Genomic DNA, 16,076 nt, shown 5'->3' on the forward strand with positions numbered 1-16,076 from the left:
TCACCTACCTCATGGAGTCGTTGTGAGAATTAATGAGACAATGCATGGTGAGCTTTTAGCACACTGTTCAATGAATGGTTCGTTGGTAATGGGATTAACTGCATCAGGACTGACTGGATCCTAACTATTGAGGACTGAAGTCCATGGATGTGCTCTGCTTGCTCCCTGTAGTGTTTTGTTTCATTGAAATTGGTTGCAACATTTAAGCATTTGGAGAATCATACAGAATCTAGATTTCTGGCTTCATTTAGGAGAGAGAGAGAGAGAGAGAGAGAGAGAGATCTGGCAACCTGGGTCTCCATTCCTAGATGGCAGCTATGGGCAGGAACAGAGTAAAAGCATGGGGCCTCTGGTTTGCCTCAGTCTCCCCCAGTCCACCTCTTATTTATGCTACCTGCTTGGGTCTACATTTGAGTTGGTCAATCCCTGTAGTAAATAATTAAATATACAACCCCCAAATAGAAAGCAAATTCAGAGCAGCCTGCTCTCTGTAAAGCGGGGCAGGAAGATTGGAGCCCTCCTGCTCACATTCCCCCTCTGCCTGCCACTCAGCCCCATTCCCAGGACCCCTCCCCATGTCCCCAGGGCCCCTGTGGAACCCTAGGGACCTGAGGAATGTGAGTTTTACAGTGGGCATGTTGACAATGTTAAACTAGATAGTACTCTCTGGGATTTGTATACTGATCCTTTGGCCAGTGTAGGAATTAGATCAGCTTATAGGGCAAAGGATTGGGATGAACAGGTAACTGCCTCTGTGCTAGCTGTCAAGGGGTGTCTAGAAGAAAGCACATGAACCCCTCAGCTGTGACCTAATGGCGGAAGAAAACCCACCCGATCCAGGGTGCTCCACGAGCTCTGCGGGAGGAGAAGACAGGGAGAGACCTGGTTCTGCCCTTTCAGAGGTGGGGCTTCCAGCTCTGTGGGACCTGGCTCCTGTGTACCTGGTTCCTGCCGGAGCCACATGGTACAATGAGTGAGCCTGCAAGAGGTCAGACTCATAAGTCTTTTACGTTCAAAGAGAAAAAAGGGAGAAAGATCTGGCTGAGAACTTGATAGAAAGAGCTCCTGGACAGTGTGTTTACCTCATAGGCATCTGTCAGCTGTCGAAGGCCTCTTTTCAGGTAATGAAAGTGCTTCTCCCTCTGCAAAACGAGCCTGGAAAGACAAAGAGCGTGTAAACTTATTCTAATAGCATATGTTTCCACCCGCTACAGAAAACATGTGCAGATGAGTGCGCACACACGAGCACCTACACACTCTCAGCTTCAGCACGTCCCCCCACAGTCAATGAATGGAAAACCAGCAACTTCTATAGCTCCCAAGGGCGGCTAAGCTAGACAAAGGAGACCAGTATCTGAATGTCCCTAAAGTATCTGAAAATGTACTGGCAAATCTTCTGAGATCCTCTTCTTCATGGCGGGTGACTTTAGGCTGAGTAAAAAGCCACAACAAACACACACAGCCAGGCAGCGACAAACCACCCAGAAAGTTCCCCCAGGGTCTAACTGTAAACAGCTATCGCACGGCTCCCCATCCTGTAAGCAATTTAAATCTGAGCCTCGCCACTTCCCTGACTTGGTTAGCCTCTGTCATTGCAGTCATTTCTTCTGGGGTCACTTCTCGGAGGTTTGTAGTTTGTATCCTGCCTGCCCCTCAGTTATCCGTCTATGATTCCCTCCCTTAAATTCCACCTCCTACATGACCCACAGCCTTGGCCAGAGGATCGTCTGTATTCTGCAGCCCATTGTTCTCCTTGGCACTGATGTCGGCAATACTGGCTTCAGGACAGAATGCGGCACCCATGGCCACCTGCACAGGTAGGCCAAGCACGGGCGCTGAACTTGGTGCTTGGTCTGGCAGCAGAGCCTGTGTGATTGCGGAAGGAAGGACAAAAACAGAAAGGCAAGACATGCACTGCACTTAACGATTTCAGAAATGAAAGAAGAACCATTCTCTTTTCTAGATATTCAATTCAACAATTGTTTATGGAACTCCCACTATGCTATGCACAGAATAAGATCATTGGTGTAGTCTTTATCTCAAAAAGTCTTCCAATTCAGCACTGGAAAGGAAATAAGGATAAAAGTGGCTACAATAAGAGAAAAAAAAATGGGTAGGTTCCATAAAGGAAACATAGATAAAATACTACTGAGGCTCTCAAGGGAGGGCCCATCTCATTAAGAAATAAAAGAATGATCAGCAAAGGTTACGGGGAAGAGGTGAAACATGAGGGGGCAGCCCCAGTAGAGGGAGAAAAATTGTATAGGTTGAGACGGCAAGGAGGGGAGGACACAGTGGGAGGACAGCTTAGCCAGAGGGAACAGAAACAAAAAAGGTACAGACCAGCGCTGTCCAGCGAACTTTCAGTGATGGCGGAAATGTCATCTGTGCTGTCCACCAGGTAGCCACTAACCACATGTGGCAATGAGCACTTGAAATGTACTCGTGTGACTGAGCAACTGAATTGTAAGTTTTATTTAATTTTAATTAAATTAAGTTTAAATAGGTGCAGGTGGCTGACGGCAGCACAGGTACGAAGTGTGCAAGAGGATTTGGCCTGAACATTAGGAATGAGAGGAGAGATCGAAAAGGCAGCTGAAGTCGTTTTTGCAGGGGGCTGGGATGCCAGCTGAGGAATCTCTAGTCAATTTAGCAGGCAAAGGGAAGCCCTGCAGATTTTGAGCTAAGAAAAAAATGACCAGAACTGTGCTTTAGAAAAATTATCTGACATCAGCAGGCATTCAGTATGTGTTTACAAACCGAACTGAATGAAAGCACTAAGTGGGGGGAGAGAGGAGGTGGGAAGACTGATTAAGTTGAACCATTCTCTTTTGTAGGTATTCAATTGAACAAATGCTTATCGATCAATTATTAAGAGTCAACCAGGTGGGAAGTACTTAGAGTTCTTCGGGTTTGAACTGGCACAGTGACCCATGATAAGCTGACTTCTGGACAGGTGGACTTTAAAGGCACTGAAAGTGTATGCAGGTGAGGCTGCCAATCGCACTGTTGGAAACACATGTGAGACTCAGGAGAGGGATCCAGGTGACACAGACAGACTGGGAATCATTTATCTGGATGCAGGTGAGAGGTGAAGCTGCAGGAGTGGAGGACAGAGCAGGGAGAAAGTCTGAATGCAGAAGTGGGGGAAGGCCCATCTTTAAGGGCTGGGAGGGGGACAAAGAGCCAGAGGAGAGAAATGAAGAATACGACATAAGCAGGGGAAGGACACAGGCAGTGTCAGGTCACAGGCAAAACGGGAGGAGAGAATATCATGGAGGTATTTAGCAGTGGCAAATCCTGCAGCAAGATTAAGGGAAAAGAGGGCAAACCACAAAGTGGCTGGCAACCTTCAAGAGAGTTCAGGGGGTAGTGAGGGCAGATTCCAGATCATAAAGAAGAGAAGGCAGACTCAATTTCTCTTTCAAGGAGGTCCAGAGGGCAGGACTCAGTGAGCAGCCCTCTGTGCGGACTGGGGGTCCGGTGCTGGGGTGGCTGCTGACTCTGCTCCTTCATGCTGTGCTCCAGAGGTGGACACAGACAAGTCAGTGGAATCACAGCCCAGTCTGACAGGAAATGCGGTGGGCTCTGGCAGCTCCCCGGAAGGCATGGAGGATCAGAACAAACTTCCCAAAGGACAGTGCATTAAGTCAACGAATGAAGGAGACCTGACGGACGTGAATCAGCCAGGCAAAATGCAAGGGACAGACGGTGTTGCAGGAAGGGACCACCAAGGTACATTCCAGTGAGTTTAGTCCCGCTGGAGCCAAAGTACAAGGTAGTGAGCAGTGAGAAATCCGACTGGAGAGCTACAGAGATGGCAGATCATTCAGGACTTATAAATACTTTGGGAGTTTGATTTTAAATCAAAGAACGGAGTCACTGTGCTACAACATGGATAGCCCTTGAAAACACTGTGCTAAGTGAAAGAAACTGTCACAAAAGATCACATTTTGTATGATTCCGTTTAAATGAAATGTCTAGAATAGGCAAATCCATAGAGTCAGAAAGTAGACTAAGTAGTTGGCAGAGGCCAGGGTGGGGATGGAGGTATTGGAGGGTGATGGCTGATGATTTCTTTTTGGGGTGATGAAAATGTCCTAAAATTAACAGTGGTGATGCCTGCACAACACTGTGACTATACTAAAAACCACTGAATTGTACACTATAAATAAGTGAATTGTATGATACATGGATTACATCTCATTAAAGCTATTACTAAAACAAGGAAAATAAAAAAAAAATTAAGGGAGTCATTGACGTCTTTTAGGCACAGGAAAGACATGGTCAGATTGGCATTTTCTAGATTATCCTGGCTGCAGCATCCTGAATGGACTGGGGAGGGGGTAACACTTGTGACGGGATACGAAACCCACAATCTAACAGTGCTTGTGGTGATTGTGAGGGAAGAAAGACAACAGAGTGGTGGCCTGTGGGGCCACTGGGGTAAGGGCAGGTGGTTCAGACAGACAAGAAGCGAACATGCTTGAAGCAAAGGGGAGAGGCTGAAAACGCAAGAGCCCACATTCTACATTCTTGGAGACAGAGTGATGGGAGACAGTGTGAAGTAAGACAGATACAGGACTTTGAAGTGGGGATGAGGGAAACCAAGGAGACTGAAGGGTGACGGCCTCAATTTTCTCAGGAATTAGAAGACAAGAATGTGGCAGAATTGTGGATTGGCCATTGTGGTGAATGTGTTAGGGAATCTATAGGAGATAAATAAAAGGACTAGAAAGCAGGAGTGAGGGCCCAGCTAAAGCTAAGTAGTATACACTTTTGGTGAAGCCATTCAATAGGCAGTGTTACACGATCTTTTTTCCTGGAAATCTTGCTGGGACCCTTTAGCAGAAGCAGCGATGGGGAGGGAGGGTGTGGTAAGGACTGGTAAGATGGGGGAGCAAAAAGGCAGAGGTGTGACGGAACCGGCTGAGATCAGGGAATCGCTGAAACAGCTCACGTGCTGGCCCGGCTGAGCAGACTGGGTGTGGCAGGATCGACAGGATGAAAGAGAAGAACCAGGCAGGTCCCAGACAGCATTCATGTGGGCAGGCAGGGACCCACTCGGGAAGTGAGGGGAGGCTGAGAACCCCAAGCAGGAGAGGGCGAGCACAGAATTTAGCGGCAGAACTCCGGACTTCTACCTCTGAATGGACCGATTCACAGAGGGGTTTTCTGTAGGTCAGTTCTTCTCTGTCCGAAAAACAGTCAAAGGAATTTGAATATGCCAAATACCTTGAGCTGCTAAGCCACAGAGGAGAGAAAGGAAAACACTCTGTTCCAAAAGAGAACACTAGCCTCCTCATGTCAGACAAAACAGCATTAAAGGTTTCTTGTAAATAAAATTTTGTGACCCTAAGTATAATGCTGGGGAAAGGGATGATGCGAGAAAGGGGGTGTACTTATTGGAATTACCTGTTCAGTATGCCTGCCTACTCCACTGCCTTGTAACTCAGCGAGGGGAGCTCATGTCAGTCTAGCATCTGTGCCCAGCAGACACAGAGCAGGCTCTCGACATCTACAGAGGGTGCCAAAAAAATGGATACACATTTTAAGAAAGGAAAACTGTATTCAAATTATAATACTCAATATATACCGATAACAAAAGACAAATAAAAGTCATGTTTGACTTCTGCAATGACAAGAGGTGCTCAAAGTGGTTACCATCAGCATCCAGACACTTCTGATTACAGTGAACTACTGCTTGAGCAACGTTGATCAAAGGGTCCACTTGTATACATTTTTTGGCACCCCCAGTATTTGTCAAATGAATAAAAGAACAAAGGAATTGTAAAGCTAATTTCTGACTGACCAAAAGAGACTGTTCTCCCTAGATATATGTCCTTTTGATATAAAGAATGATAAGTCTCCAAGGGGAAGTTAAAATGCAATCAAGCGGAGAGCCCAAGGAGAGGGGTGATTAGACTCAAGGACGTGTCTGCTCTGGCTCAGGGGTTTGTTCTATCAGTTCTCCAGTGTGTTCTTACACATCACACTGCAGGACACCCATCAGCCAGAGGTTAACCTTCCCTACAGGACTTAGTATTTTTAGAGAGCTGAATGACGTAACTAAACAAACTCTCCCCCTTTTTGGAAAAAAGAAAGAAAGAAAGAAAACCTAGAGAAGGAACCCATTTCTTGTCTTCTCTCAGCATTCCTTCTACTTGACAAGGAGCTTTTCAGTCGCTAGAAAATGAGAGACCTAAGACGCAAATGCTTTTCTATTTCTAGGGAGTAAGAGACACTGGCTTACTCCTTAGGATCCTTAAGTGACAGGAAACTACCTGAAGCCTCAGCTTCCCAGAAACATCTAATTGAAAGAAGCCTCAGTCACATTTTCTGCAGCCCCAGGTTGTTCCATAGGGACAGGACCTGAGGAAGCCCAAAGGCGGCTCCCTGATAGCTCTCCTCCCATCTTGAACCTCTCTCACAGACAGCCAGGCCCTAGGAGTCCTGCTGGGAGAGAACCAATGAGTTCTCTGTTTAGCTTATTTCAAAACCAACTTTAGCCACAAACAGGGGGAGAGAAGTTCCTTTCAGTGACCACTTCCACAAGGGAAAATGTTCTTTCATTTTCATCTGCTTAATCATAAACACACACACACACACACACACACACACACACACACACAAATGCTAATATGCGTTATTGTAAAATCCTGGAAAAGGTTTCTTTAGATATTTATCTAGAACTTCAAAGGCCACAGTACCAAGTGACTGAGTTTTAACTTCTCCCTTGAGGTTTATGATTCTTTTAAATTGAAGGGACATACATCCAGTTTCTTCTGGTCAGCCAGAATCTGTAGTAAGAGCCATACTGCCATGGATTGAATTGTGTCCCCCAAAATTCATATGTCGAAGCCCTAACCTTCAGTATGACTATATTTGAAATAAGGCCTTTGAAGAGATTATTTAAGGTTAAATGAGGTATGGTGACAAAAGAAGAGGAAGAGACACCAGGTATGTGTGCCTACAGACACAGGGAGAAGACAGCCATCTGCAAGCCAAGGAGAGAGACCTCAGAAGAAACCAATCCTGCTGGCACCTTGATCTTGGACTTCTAGCCATCAGAACTGTGAGAAACTAAATGTCTGTTGTTTAAGCTACTCAGTCAGTGGTACTTGGTTATAGCAGCCTGAGCAGACTAATACCCTTCCCATTCCTTTATTCTCAATCCACCTCTCTCAAAAATGCTTTTCTGTGTAGGGAGTTAAGAAAAGCTAGAGCTCTTTCCCTCTCCTTGCTGAACAAGTCAGCCCTCAAGCCACTCAGTTAGGTGGAGCAGAACGAGGTGGGCCCTGCACAGGAGTGGGGCAGTGAGAGGGGAACGCAGGGTGTCAGCCCTCAAGTGGATCAGGGAGCTGGAGACTGGGACACACAAGAGGAATCATCAAATCAGTAAACGCATGAAGGATATTGGGAGTCCAGTTCCACTGTCAGAGAAGGAACTTAGGAATATATGTGTACTGGGCAGGAATGTAAATCGCATGTATCATGAGTGAGGCCTCTGGGCTTCCAGACCCTTCACAACGTGCCTGCCCGTACTTCTCTCCAGTCTCATCTCACTGAGCTCCACTCACACTGCCTTCTTTGCACTTGCTCTTTTTCAATCTCAGGGCTTTTGCTCGAGCTTTCCCTCTGCCTGGACCCCTCCCACCACCTCCGAAACCGGCCAACTTCTACTCACCCTCCAGGTCTCAGTCTGAGTCACTTTCTCTGAGAGGCCTTCTGCTATAGACTGAATGTTTGTCTTCCTCCAAAACCCCTACGTTGACGTCCTAATCCCCAGAGGTGCGGCCTCTGGGAGGTGATCGGTTCATGAGGGTAGAACTCTCCTGAAGGGATTAGTGTACTTTTTAAAGGAGGCCCCAGAGAGCTCCCTCATGCCCCTTCCACCATGTGAAGACACAAGAGGATGGCCATCCATGAACCAGGAACTGGGCCTGCACCAGACATCGAATCTGCTGGTGCCTTGATCTTGGATTTCCCAGCCTCCAGACTGTGAGAAATAAATGTTTGTTGTTTAAGCCACCCAGTCTATGATATTTGGTTATAGCAACTAGACTGGAGTAAGACACCTCCCCTGACTTCCCAACCTACACTATTTCTCCCTCTTATTCTCTCTCAGAGCATCCTGTTCTCTTCCTTGACACACATCCCACTGGTAATTACCTACGTATTTGCATTTGTTTGTTTAATCGCCACCTCCCCGATGAGACTGGGAGCCCAGCAGGACCGGGGTCGGCCTCACTCCCTGTTCCCAGAGTCCAGCAGAGCGCCTGGCCCTGTGGAGACCCTCAGACGCTGTGGCTGAAGGAGGGAAGGCTTGAATGACTTTAAATGAATATGGCAGACGGAATGACAGCAAACACACTTCCTCCCCCTAAACCTGGACCTTCCTGGAGAATCATGCCTTTGCTTTTAACAGATGGGATGACAGGGATTCAGTCCATTGTTGGCTCCTGGGAAGGTCTTAAACTCATCAAAGCCAGGGGCATCTCTAGTCAAAATGTAAGCCTCTGCTACATAAGCAATAAGTCATTTGCGGGAGGGTGGGAGGGGAGATGAACTTGTTTGTAAGGATCTTGGAAAGAACAGTATGAAGAACTACATCTCCTAACTGCTCAGGATTTGGGGAATTCTGAGGGGGCACCACATACAGGAATGGAAGGACAACATGGAAGCACAGCAGGCACCTGTGTGAGAACTGCTTTGGGAGCTTCAACTCACAGTATTTAGCTTCAGGTCAATTGTCAACCCTTACCTTCAGTGCTCTACTAGCACTGGGTCACTGTCAATATTTCTCACCTCCAAGGAGCACTAGGCCACTTTTTCCCAAGGAAAAACAATTTTAAAGGTATTTGTGAGCATGGGGGTGGGGGGAGAACGAGTGTGTATGCTAAGTTTATGCATTTCAGATTTCTTACTAAAGGTAATGCAATAAATGGAAAATGGTAAATTCATACGTGTGTGGAGCAGTGAGAATAACTAACTATGGGGAAAGAAAAATTAACTTGTATGGGAAAGCAGGACGCTGCTACACAAAACTGTTAAAAGCATGGTCAAAAAGCTCCTTGGGACAGACCACCTCCTCCAGGATAGGATGCATGTTTCACCGGCTCAGAGATAAAGGAAAATCATTTCTGGGATGGGGAATAACTGTAGAATACACCCACACTCAGCTTCACAGCTTTGACGTTCAGCCAAATCTGCTATCTGGCTGTGGCTCTGGAAGCCTGCCTCCCTCAGCACCACTCCTGAATCCCTGGTCCTGTGCATGGTCAGTGGTCCTGGGAGTGTGTGTGATTCTACCACACCCGGTCAGCATCGTGACCTCAGAAAAAAACACGGCGTCTAGCCTTAATGCTGATCTCTGAATAGTCACTTTAGCTAACAGTACAGGTTTGTTACTACATTATAATGTCAGACTTTTAAAATCTGACTACTGAAATGTTAAATACTGAAATTGTGATAATAGTTTAAAATTTTGATAATTTTATAGATTTATTCTTATAGCTTATAAATTTGTTCTGTGACGGTGATGTTTGGCTTCAGCCTTACATTGATATATTAATTTATATACTCAGCCATTCAGCCAAAATATGTAATATCTAATATATTACTTAGCCTGCTGTGACATAATAAGATGCTCATTAGCATCCTTTAAAACACTTGTTTTCATAGGCAACAATGATAAAATGGGAAATGTCAGATTCCTGAAATAAACCCAGAGCCCTGATATATTCTATGTCCACAAAGGATCCAAACCAAAGAGGAACGTTTTTGTTTCCCTCCCACAGCAGACCTAAGACCTATGAATCATGGGGTTTTACTCCCCTATTGTTCTCTACCAGCACTCCCCAAACACAGCTTCTTCTTCCTCCCCGACCATAACCTCCCATTCTCCCTCACAGTCAGTAAGAATGAAAGAAAAGTCCAAGGGTTCTATTCTGATGGTGGGTGAACAAGGAATGTCAGACGATCAAAGGTCCCTTTGGAAATGCAAAGGACGTGTATACACAGAGCTGCAGATAGTAGATGGTGACTCAGAACTCAGTCAGGTGAGTCACCGGAATGCCACCGCTAACCACAAAGTCCCTCCTAAAGGAATCAGGCACCTGACCGTCACCAAATCCCACCACCTCTGGGGAAACTGCCTATCCCAGGCAGACAGTTCAGGCAGAGAGTTCTTTCTCCCGGAGCATTTAAACAAACTGTCTTTTGCTAATCTCTAGTCGTGGCTCATGACAAGAATGACATTTCATTACTGAGGTCTGAGCTTTGGGTGAGTACAGAGCTTCATCTTAGCTATTTGAGGGGAAGATTCCTCTTATGGATATTTTCCTTCTTTCTTTCCCCAGGAATGGAAGATGAAGATAACATTCCCACCTATCTTTCCCTTTTTCCAATTAGCCTTTTCCTATCATTTTCTGTCTTGGCTAATCAGAATTTTCTGACGGAATTTGTTTTTCAAGGAAATAGTGGCAAAATAGAATGGTGACAAAAAAGACACAACATTAACTCAGGCTAGAACCATTTGTAATGTTCTAGGAAGCGGAAGTACCCAGAGGCCAACGTTCCAGGAGTCAGTCTGTTAGGTCTCAGGAACTCAGGAGACCTGATAAAGATGGTGAGGCTGGACTTCAGGCCCTCAGTTTCCATCCAGAGTGAAGCAGCCTAACTACACTTTGCTCAGCGGTTATCAAGGAAAAGTGCTGTATCATTAAGATAAAATGATGACCACACGCAGTTTTGGACTTCTAATCCATTCTGATGGCTGGAAATTTGACACAGGCTGGTTTCAGAGAAACAATTGGTGACTAGAAGGGAAATGCAATTAAAGGAATGAAATAACCTTAGGAAATCCTAGTGTGATACATGACAAAACTGGGGAAAAAAGAGAAAATAAAGGTTCAAATTAAATAATAAGTTTCTGCTTATAATATCTTTTTTGGAATTTCTGACATCAAAGACTTAGAAGACTTCAACCTGCTTAGCACCAAAAAACCCAAAAGGCATTATATTTCTCACTTGAAATTTCACCCTTGGGATCTGCTGCAGAATTACCTACCAATGATAGCCAGGCTGGGAGAAGCTCCTTTACCACCACCAAACTTCTCACATTTTCCCAGTCAAATAATAATGTACATCAAAAGGATCCATCCTGTGCCATCCCCCTGGGCCCTCCATCTGTTTCAATGCAATATGAAAAACTTGAGAGCTCTGATCTGAACACCAGAACAACAGGTCACAATTAAGCAACAGAATCATGAACTTCCTCTCTCCATCTTCACATCTCAGAGTTCAGGCCTCGAAGAGCATCCCCATGTGACACCTGATGGCTCAAGTTCAAGTGGAGCATCTCCTCTAAACAGCATTCTAAGAGAGGGAAGGAGTGGGGTCATAAGCATATCCAGGTAGCCAGTCACAAGGTCAAAAACCACCAGTCTCCAGGAGGAAAAGAGGTGGTGTCTCCCAGATCCACTCAAACGCCTAACCACAGCTTACCTTGGTACAAGGTGGTTGAACTTGTAAGAACTGAAGACCTCTTGGATCTTTTCTTCTACTTTTGCCTGGTAAGGACGCAGGAGACGGGAGAGAGAAAACAAATATAGATAAGACCTCTATCAACTTTTTCTTCCTATCACCACAAATGCCTACTGGCTAGAGTTGCTTGATGTGGTTTTGTACTTCATAGCCCTGTAAGATTGCATTCAGGGGCTCTGCGGGAATGACAGGCTTAGACAAGGAGAGAGAGAGGGAATGCCCTATACTATGCTGGCATCACAATCGACTTCTCCAGGAAACTAATCCATAATATTCAAACTAATAGCAGTCTGGCTCCCTGGCACCGGTTACTCAGGGAGCAGACGAGGACAGTTACATTTTGCTTGAAAGATTTATTCTCACCTGCTTTATGAAGTTGTTTAGGTATTCATTTTACTGGCCATTCTCAAATGCACAATTAATTCCTGCCAAAAGTCATACTTCTTATTGTTTGAATACAGATTTAAATATAGATTGAACAATGTTAAAATCCCCTAAGAGATTTACAAGAACATCAATTGTAGAAACACCAAAGAAATAGCGTATCTGGTCATTGGTACTATCTCACACGCAAGACTAAAATGCAGGATCTCGGAGAGTAAGTCACAAAAGAAATCAGATCACCTGTGTGCTCTGAAGACCACACTATAATGTGGTTACACAGGACAGCTTCTGTAAGGAGAGGGGACGCTGATGTGGGAGGGAGTGGTTAACAGGATACACCGTTTCACCTCCATCCGCACCCCTCATCTTTGTGGTGAGGCATGTCCTTGTTGAGATTTCAAGATACATAATAATGTCCTCTCTGGGAAATTTTTAAAATGTATTATTTGTTTCTGAAACACTCACTGAGTCAGAGTTTCTCGTCCCTTTCACAAGTATGCAGGAATGATTTGCTATGAAGGGAGTAGTGATGTAAATCATCTAAAATGGCAGCCAATCTAAAATTCATTTATATTTGGTATTTGCCTTTGCACATGAGTTTGAGGGATGATCTGGCTAAGAATGTACAATATTTCAAAAAACAGACTGAGGTCGCTGGGAGTACCTGACTCAGATGGAATAAGAAAGTTGCCCCCGATTCCTCATAATTCTTTTTCCGTTCCAGACACTCACACAGGACTAATAGAAAGCACCAGTCTAAATGGAACACAGGCTGCCTTTCTCAGTCAGGCCTTCTAAACTGTCAGCTGACAGAAAAATACACAAGAAACAGATCAGTAAGATCACTAAATAAAGATTTGCCTACTATATAACGTTATATAGCTAAGTGAATTGATGAATTCTGAATGAAACAAAATCAAGTGGGAAGAAAACTCACTTCCTTTACCCAAATACAAGCTGACTCAAATCCATATGACTTAACGTTCAACGGCTAAAGGATGAGCCCATCTCCTCCTTAGCATTCTGACATTTAGACCCCTAGAAGAAAAGCTCCAGCCAAGAGCTCATTAATGAGAAGTCCCACCTTCAGCTCCCACTCAGGCAACATATGTAGCCAAATCCTAGATGAGGAAAACGGAGGCTTATTTCTGAACTAAGATACCTGACAGAAATACAGCAGTATGTCATAAAGTATTCTGAATATGTTCATTCTTTAAAATTGGGTTGTCTTTTTATGCCTGAATTGTAATAGTACCTTTTATATTCCAGATACAAGTTTCTTATTAGATACATGATTTGCAAAAATGTATTCCCATTCTGTGGGTTGTCTTTAGGAACTGGTATATTTTTTAATAGAAAAAGATCACCTAAGAGCACACAGTACAGTTTTTAAGAGTACAACTTTACAAACAATACCTAGCAAAGCCCTGAATTTTTTTTTGACAAATAGTAAATGGATTAATATAGAAATTTAAAAGTACTCATCCAGGGAAGAGAAAAATCAAAGTACCACACAACATTCTTTTTTGTCTCCCCCTCTCCCCATATAGCCGGCCAATGATATATAAAATCCGAGTAAATTTGTTACTGAAAAGATACAAGCATTCTTTCTTCTGATTTGCATAGCAGCGGAAAGGAAAAAGCTAGTTATATATAAAAATGTTAACAAAGCAGGCCTGAAACTGCTTTCCTTAGAAAATCTTGCTTGAAAGGTTGACCCTCGGCTGATATCAGGGTGCCCAGATTTCGGGAGGGTTCCCACCATTCCCAGAACTGATAAGAGTGGCTCATTGTGCCGAAACTGTATAAACAACGTGGTTTATACTGAACAGCTCCTTTTCTTCTAGGAGTCTGGAATTTTGAGAAGTGCTAGGCAGCAGGTACCTATGCGACCAACCCCCAGGAAAAAACTGTGAGCGCCGTCTCTAACAAGCTTCCCTGGCAGACAGTACATTCCATGTGTTGTCACAATTTACAATTCAGTGCTGGAGGAATTAAGCCCATCCTGTGTGATTCCACTGGGAGAGGCACTCTAGGAAACCTAAGTTTTGTAGCTTTTTGCTGTAATAAATCAGAACAGCGAGGACCATTATATGCTGACTTCTCTGAATCCTTATATTGAATCACCAAACCTAGGGGTGGTAGGAAACCTCCAACACATTAGTAGATTTAGAAATGTAGCCTTTGGGACAAAATTAAGAGGAAGTTGTCAGAATAACTGTGTAATATCTCTTAAGTAAGACCTATAATTAAATTATTTTTAAAAATTTATCAAAATCCTCACTTTATATAACTTTTTATAACTGAGGGCTAACTATTAAAGAAAAGAAAAGCTACCTAAGTCATGAAAAACTGAACACTACCTAGCTTGAACTGGAACTCAAAACACAAAAATCAGCTTCAATACAGGGATGCTAAAAGAGTGTCCACTTTCCTTGGCCTCTCATTTTATCTTGAATTTCCATGCTTCCTTTCCACCCCAACGGAATGGCCTAGTCTACTCTAGTTAGTTTCTCCTTTCTGCACAAGAACCCCCATAGGCAAGGCAGTTACCAACAGAGTACAATCCAAAGCCTGATTAATAGCCCCCAAACAACAGATAATTTTCTTTCGTATAAGTAGCAAAGGGCCCATAGGTTCTTTTCCTTTGGGCACAAGGCACACAGTTCATGCCACGCTAATGAAATTGATAAGTCTCTTAGGAGGAGGATGACAGCCTAAAGCATCTGATCTGTTTCAGAAACATTGCTAAATGAAATGTTACAAGAAAGGCCACCACAATTAGTCACCAGATTTAATCCCAAGGGATTAGCTCTTCAAATTTTTAAAATAGCCTGAAATAAAGAAACTTTGGTCCAAAACACACACACAAAAAGATGTAAAGAGAATCTTGAGACAATGGGAAATTTAAAAATAAACTGGACATCAGATGATATAGTATTATTTTTTATTTTCTTAGGTATGATGTTATTGTCTTTATATAGAAGAATGTCATTCTTAGGAGATGTGTGCTTTATTATTTAGGGGTGAAAGGTCATAATGTCTTCATCTTACTTTCAAAGATTCAGGAAAAATATTTAGTCACCTACATATATACACATGGACACACACACACACACACACACACACACACACACACACAAGGAAAAATTGTGTCTTGGCTAGATGATCCATTGGATTACCTCCACCTTTGTCCTTGATTGGGCTATTTTACAACTCTATAGAGGTAGAAGTTAGCTTGTAGAAAATTGACAGCAATGCAAATAATTTCTATCCACAGAAATGCAAATTGAATCTAGTAAATTGTAATTAATTATCATCTTATGGATATCAATCAGCTTTGCATCCATTTGTAAACTCATATCAGCATTCCTTATCTGACTTCAAATGTGTGGTACTTTGAGTTCTCTTCTGAATTAGTTGCAATGTCTTACTGGTTCCATGAGTTAAATAAAATCTTCGGCATGTGCTTATTTTATATCTGTATGAGTCATGATTTTATCCTCTTGTGAAATTTATCCTTTAACAGTTTATATGAAGGAGGGAGATTAGGTGGAAGGTAAACAGATGTCAATTTCTCTGTATATTTGAAATTCTTTATAATAAAAAGTTGAAGAAATTAAGAATCAAAACCAAAAAAAATATGCCTGACCACTGCAAAGTGAACAATAATGAATGTCAACTATAATTTTATTTATATGTATATATATATATATATATATATATATATATATATATATATATATGGTCATAGGAAGTGGAGTACAGCCTAAGGAATAAGACAGTGGAAATGTAACGGCTGTGTGTGATGTCAGAAGGGTAGGAGATTGGGAGAGGGGAGTTATCACTTTGTGAGGGGTATAAATGTCTAACTATTACATTGCTTTGAACACCTGAAACTAATAATAAAAAATTTAAAAAATTAAAAAGAAATGCTTAATACTCAGATTGCACCATGATTACTTTATCCAGGTATAAAAAAGATTTTTGAAGTCAAATACATCTTCATATACATACACAATGCATTTTTATATATAGTAGATAAATGCTTAAACTAATTACAAAGTTTTCCTGTCAATTTCAAAACAAATACACTACAATGATAGACTGATACTCCTTGACCAAAGATTAGTCAGGCTCCTCTG

The 16,076-nt window shown here is 43.1% G+C and overlaps 1 protein-coding gene across 2 annotated transcripts in view; it reads right to left on the minus strand.

Moving 5' to 3' along the window:
• FNTB (farnesyltransferase, CAAX box, subunit beta) overlaps window positions 1-16,076 on the minus strand; it is a 72,824-nt gene that overhangs the window by 36,139 nt on the left and 20,609 nt on the right. For both annotated transcript variants that reach the window (XM_074327358.1, XM_019733415.2), the window contains exons 2-3: window positions 11,509-11,573; window positions 1,083-1,155 (exon numbers count right to left, since the gene is read on the minus strand). In XM_074327358.1, coding sequence (XP_074183459.1) covers window positions 1,083-1,155; window positions 11,509-11,573 — 138 coding nt within the window. The remainder of the gene's footprint in view (window positions 1-1,082; window positions 1,156-11,508; window positions 11,574-16,076) is intronic.

Source organism: Rhinolophus sinicus, linkage group LG03, assembly GCF_036562045.2.
Source record: "Rhinolophus sinicus isolate RSC01 linkage group LG03, ASM3656204v1, whole genome shotgun sequence".
NCBI classification, from domain to species: domain Eukaryota; kingdom Metazoa; phylum Chordata; class Mammalia; order Chiroptera; family Rhinolophidae; genus Rhinolophus; species Rhinolophus sinicus.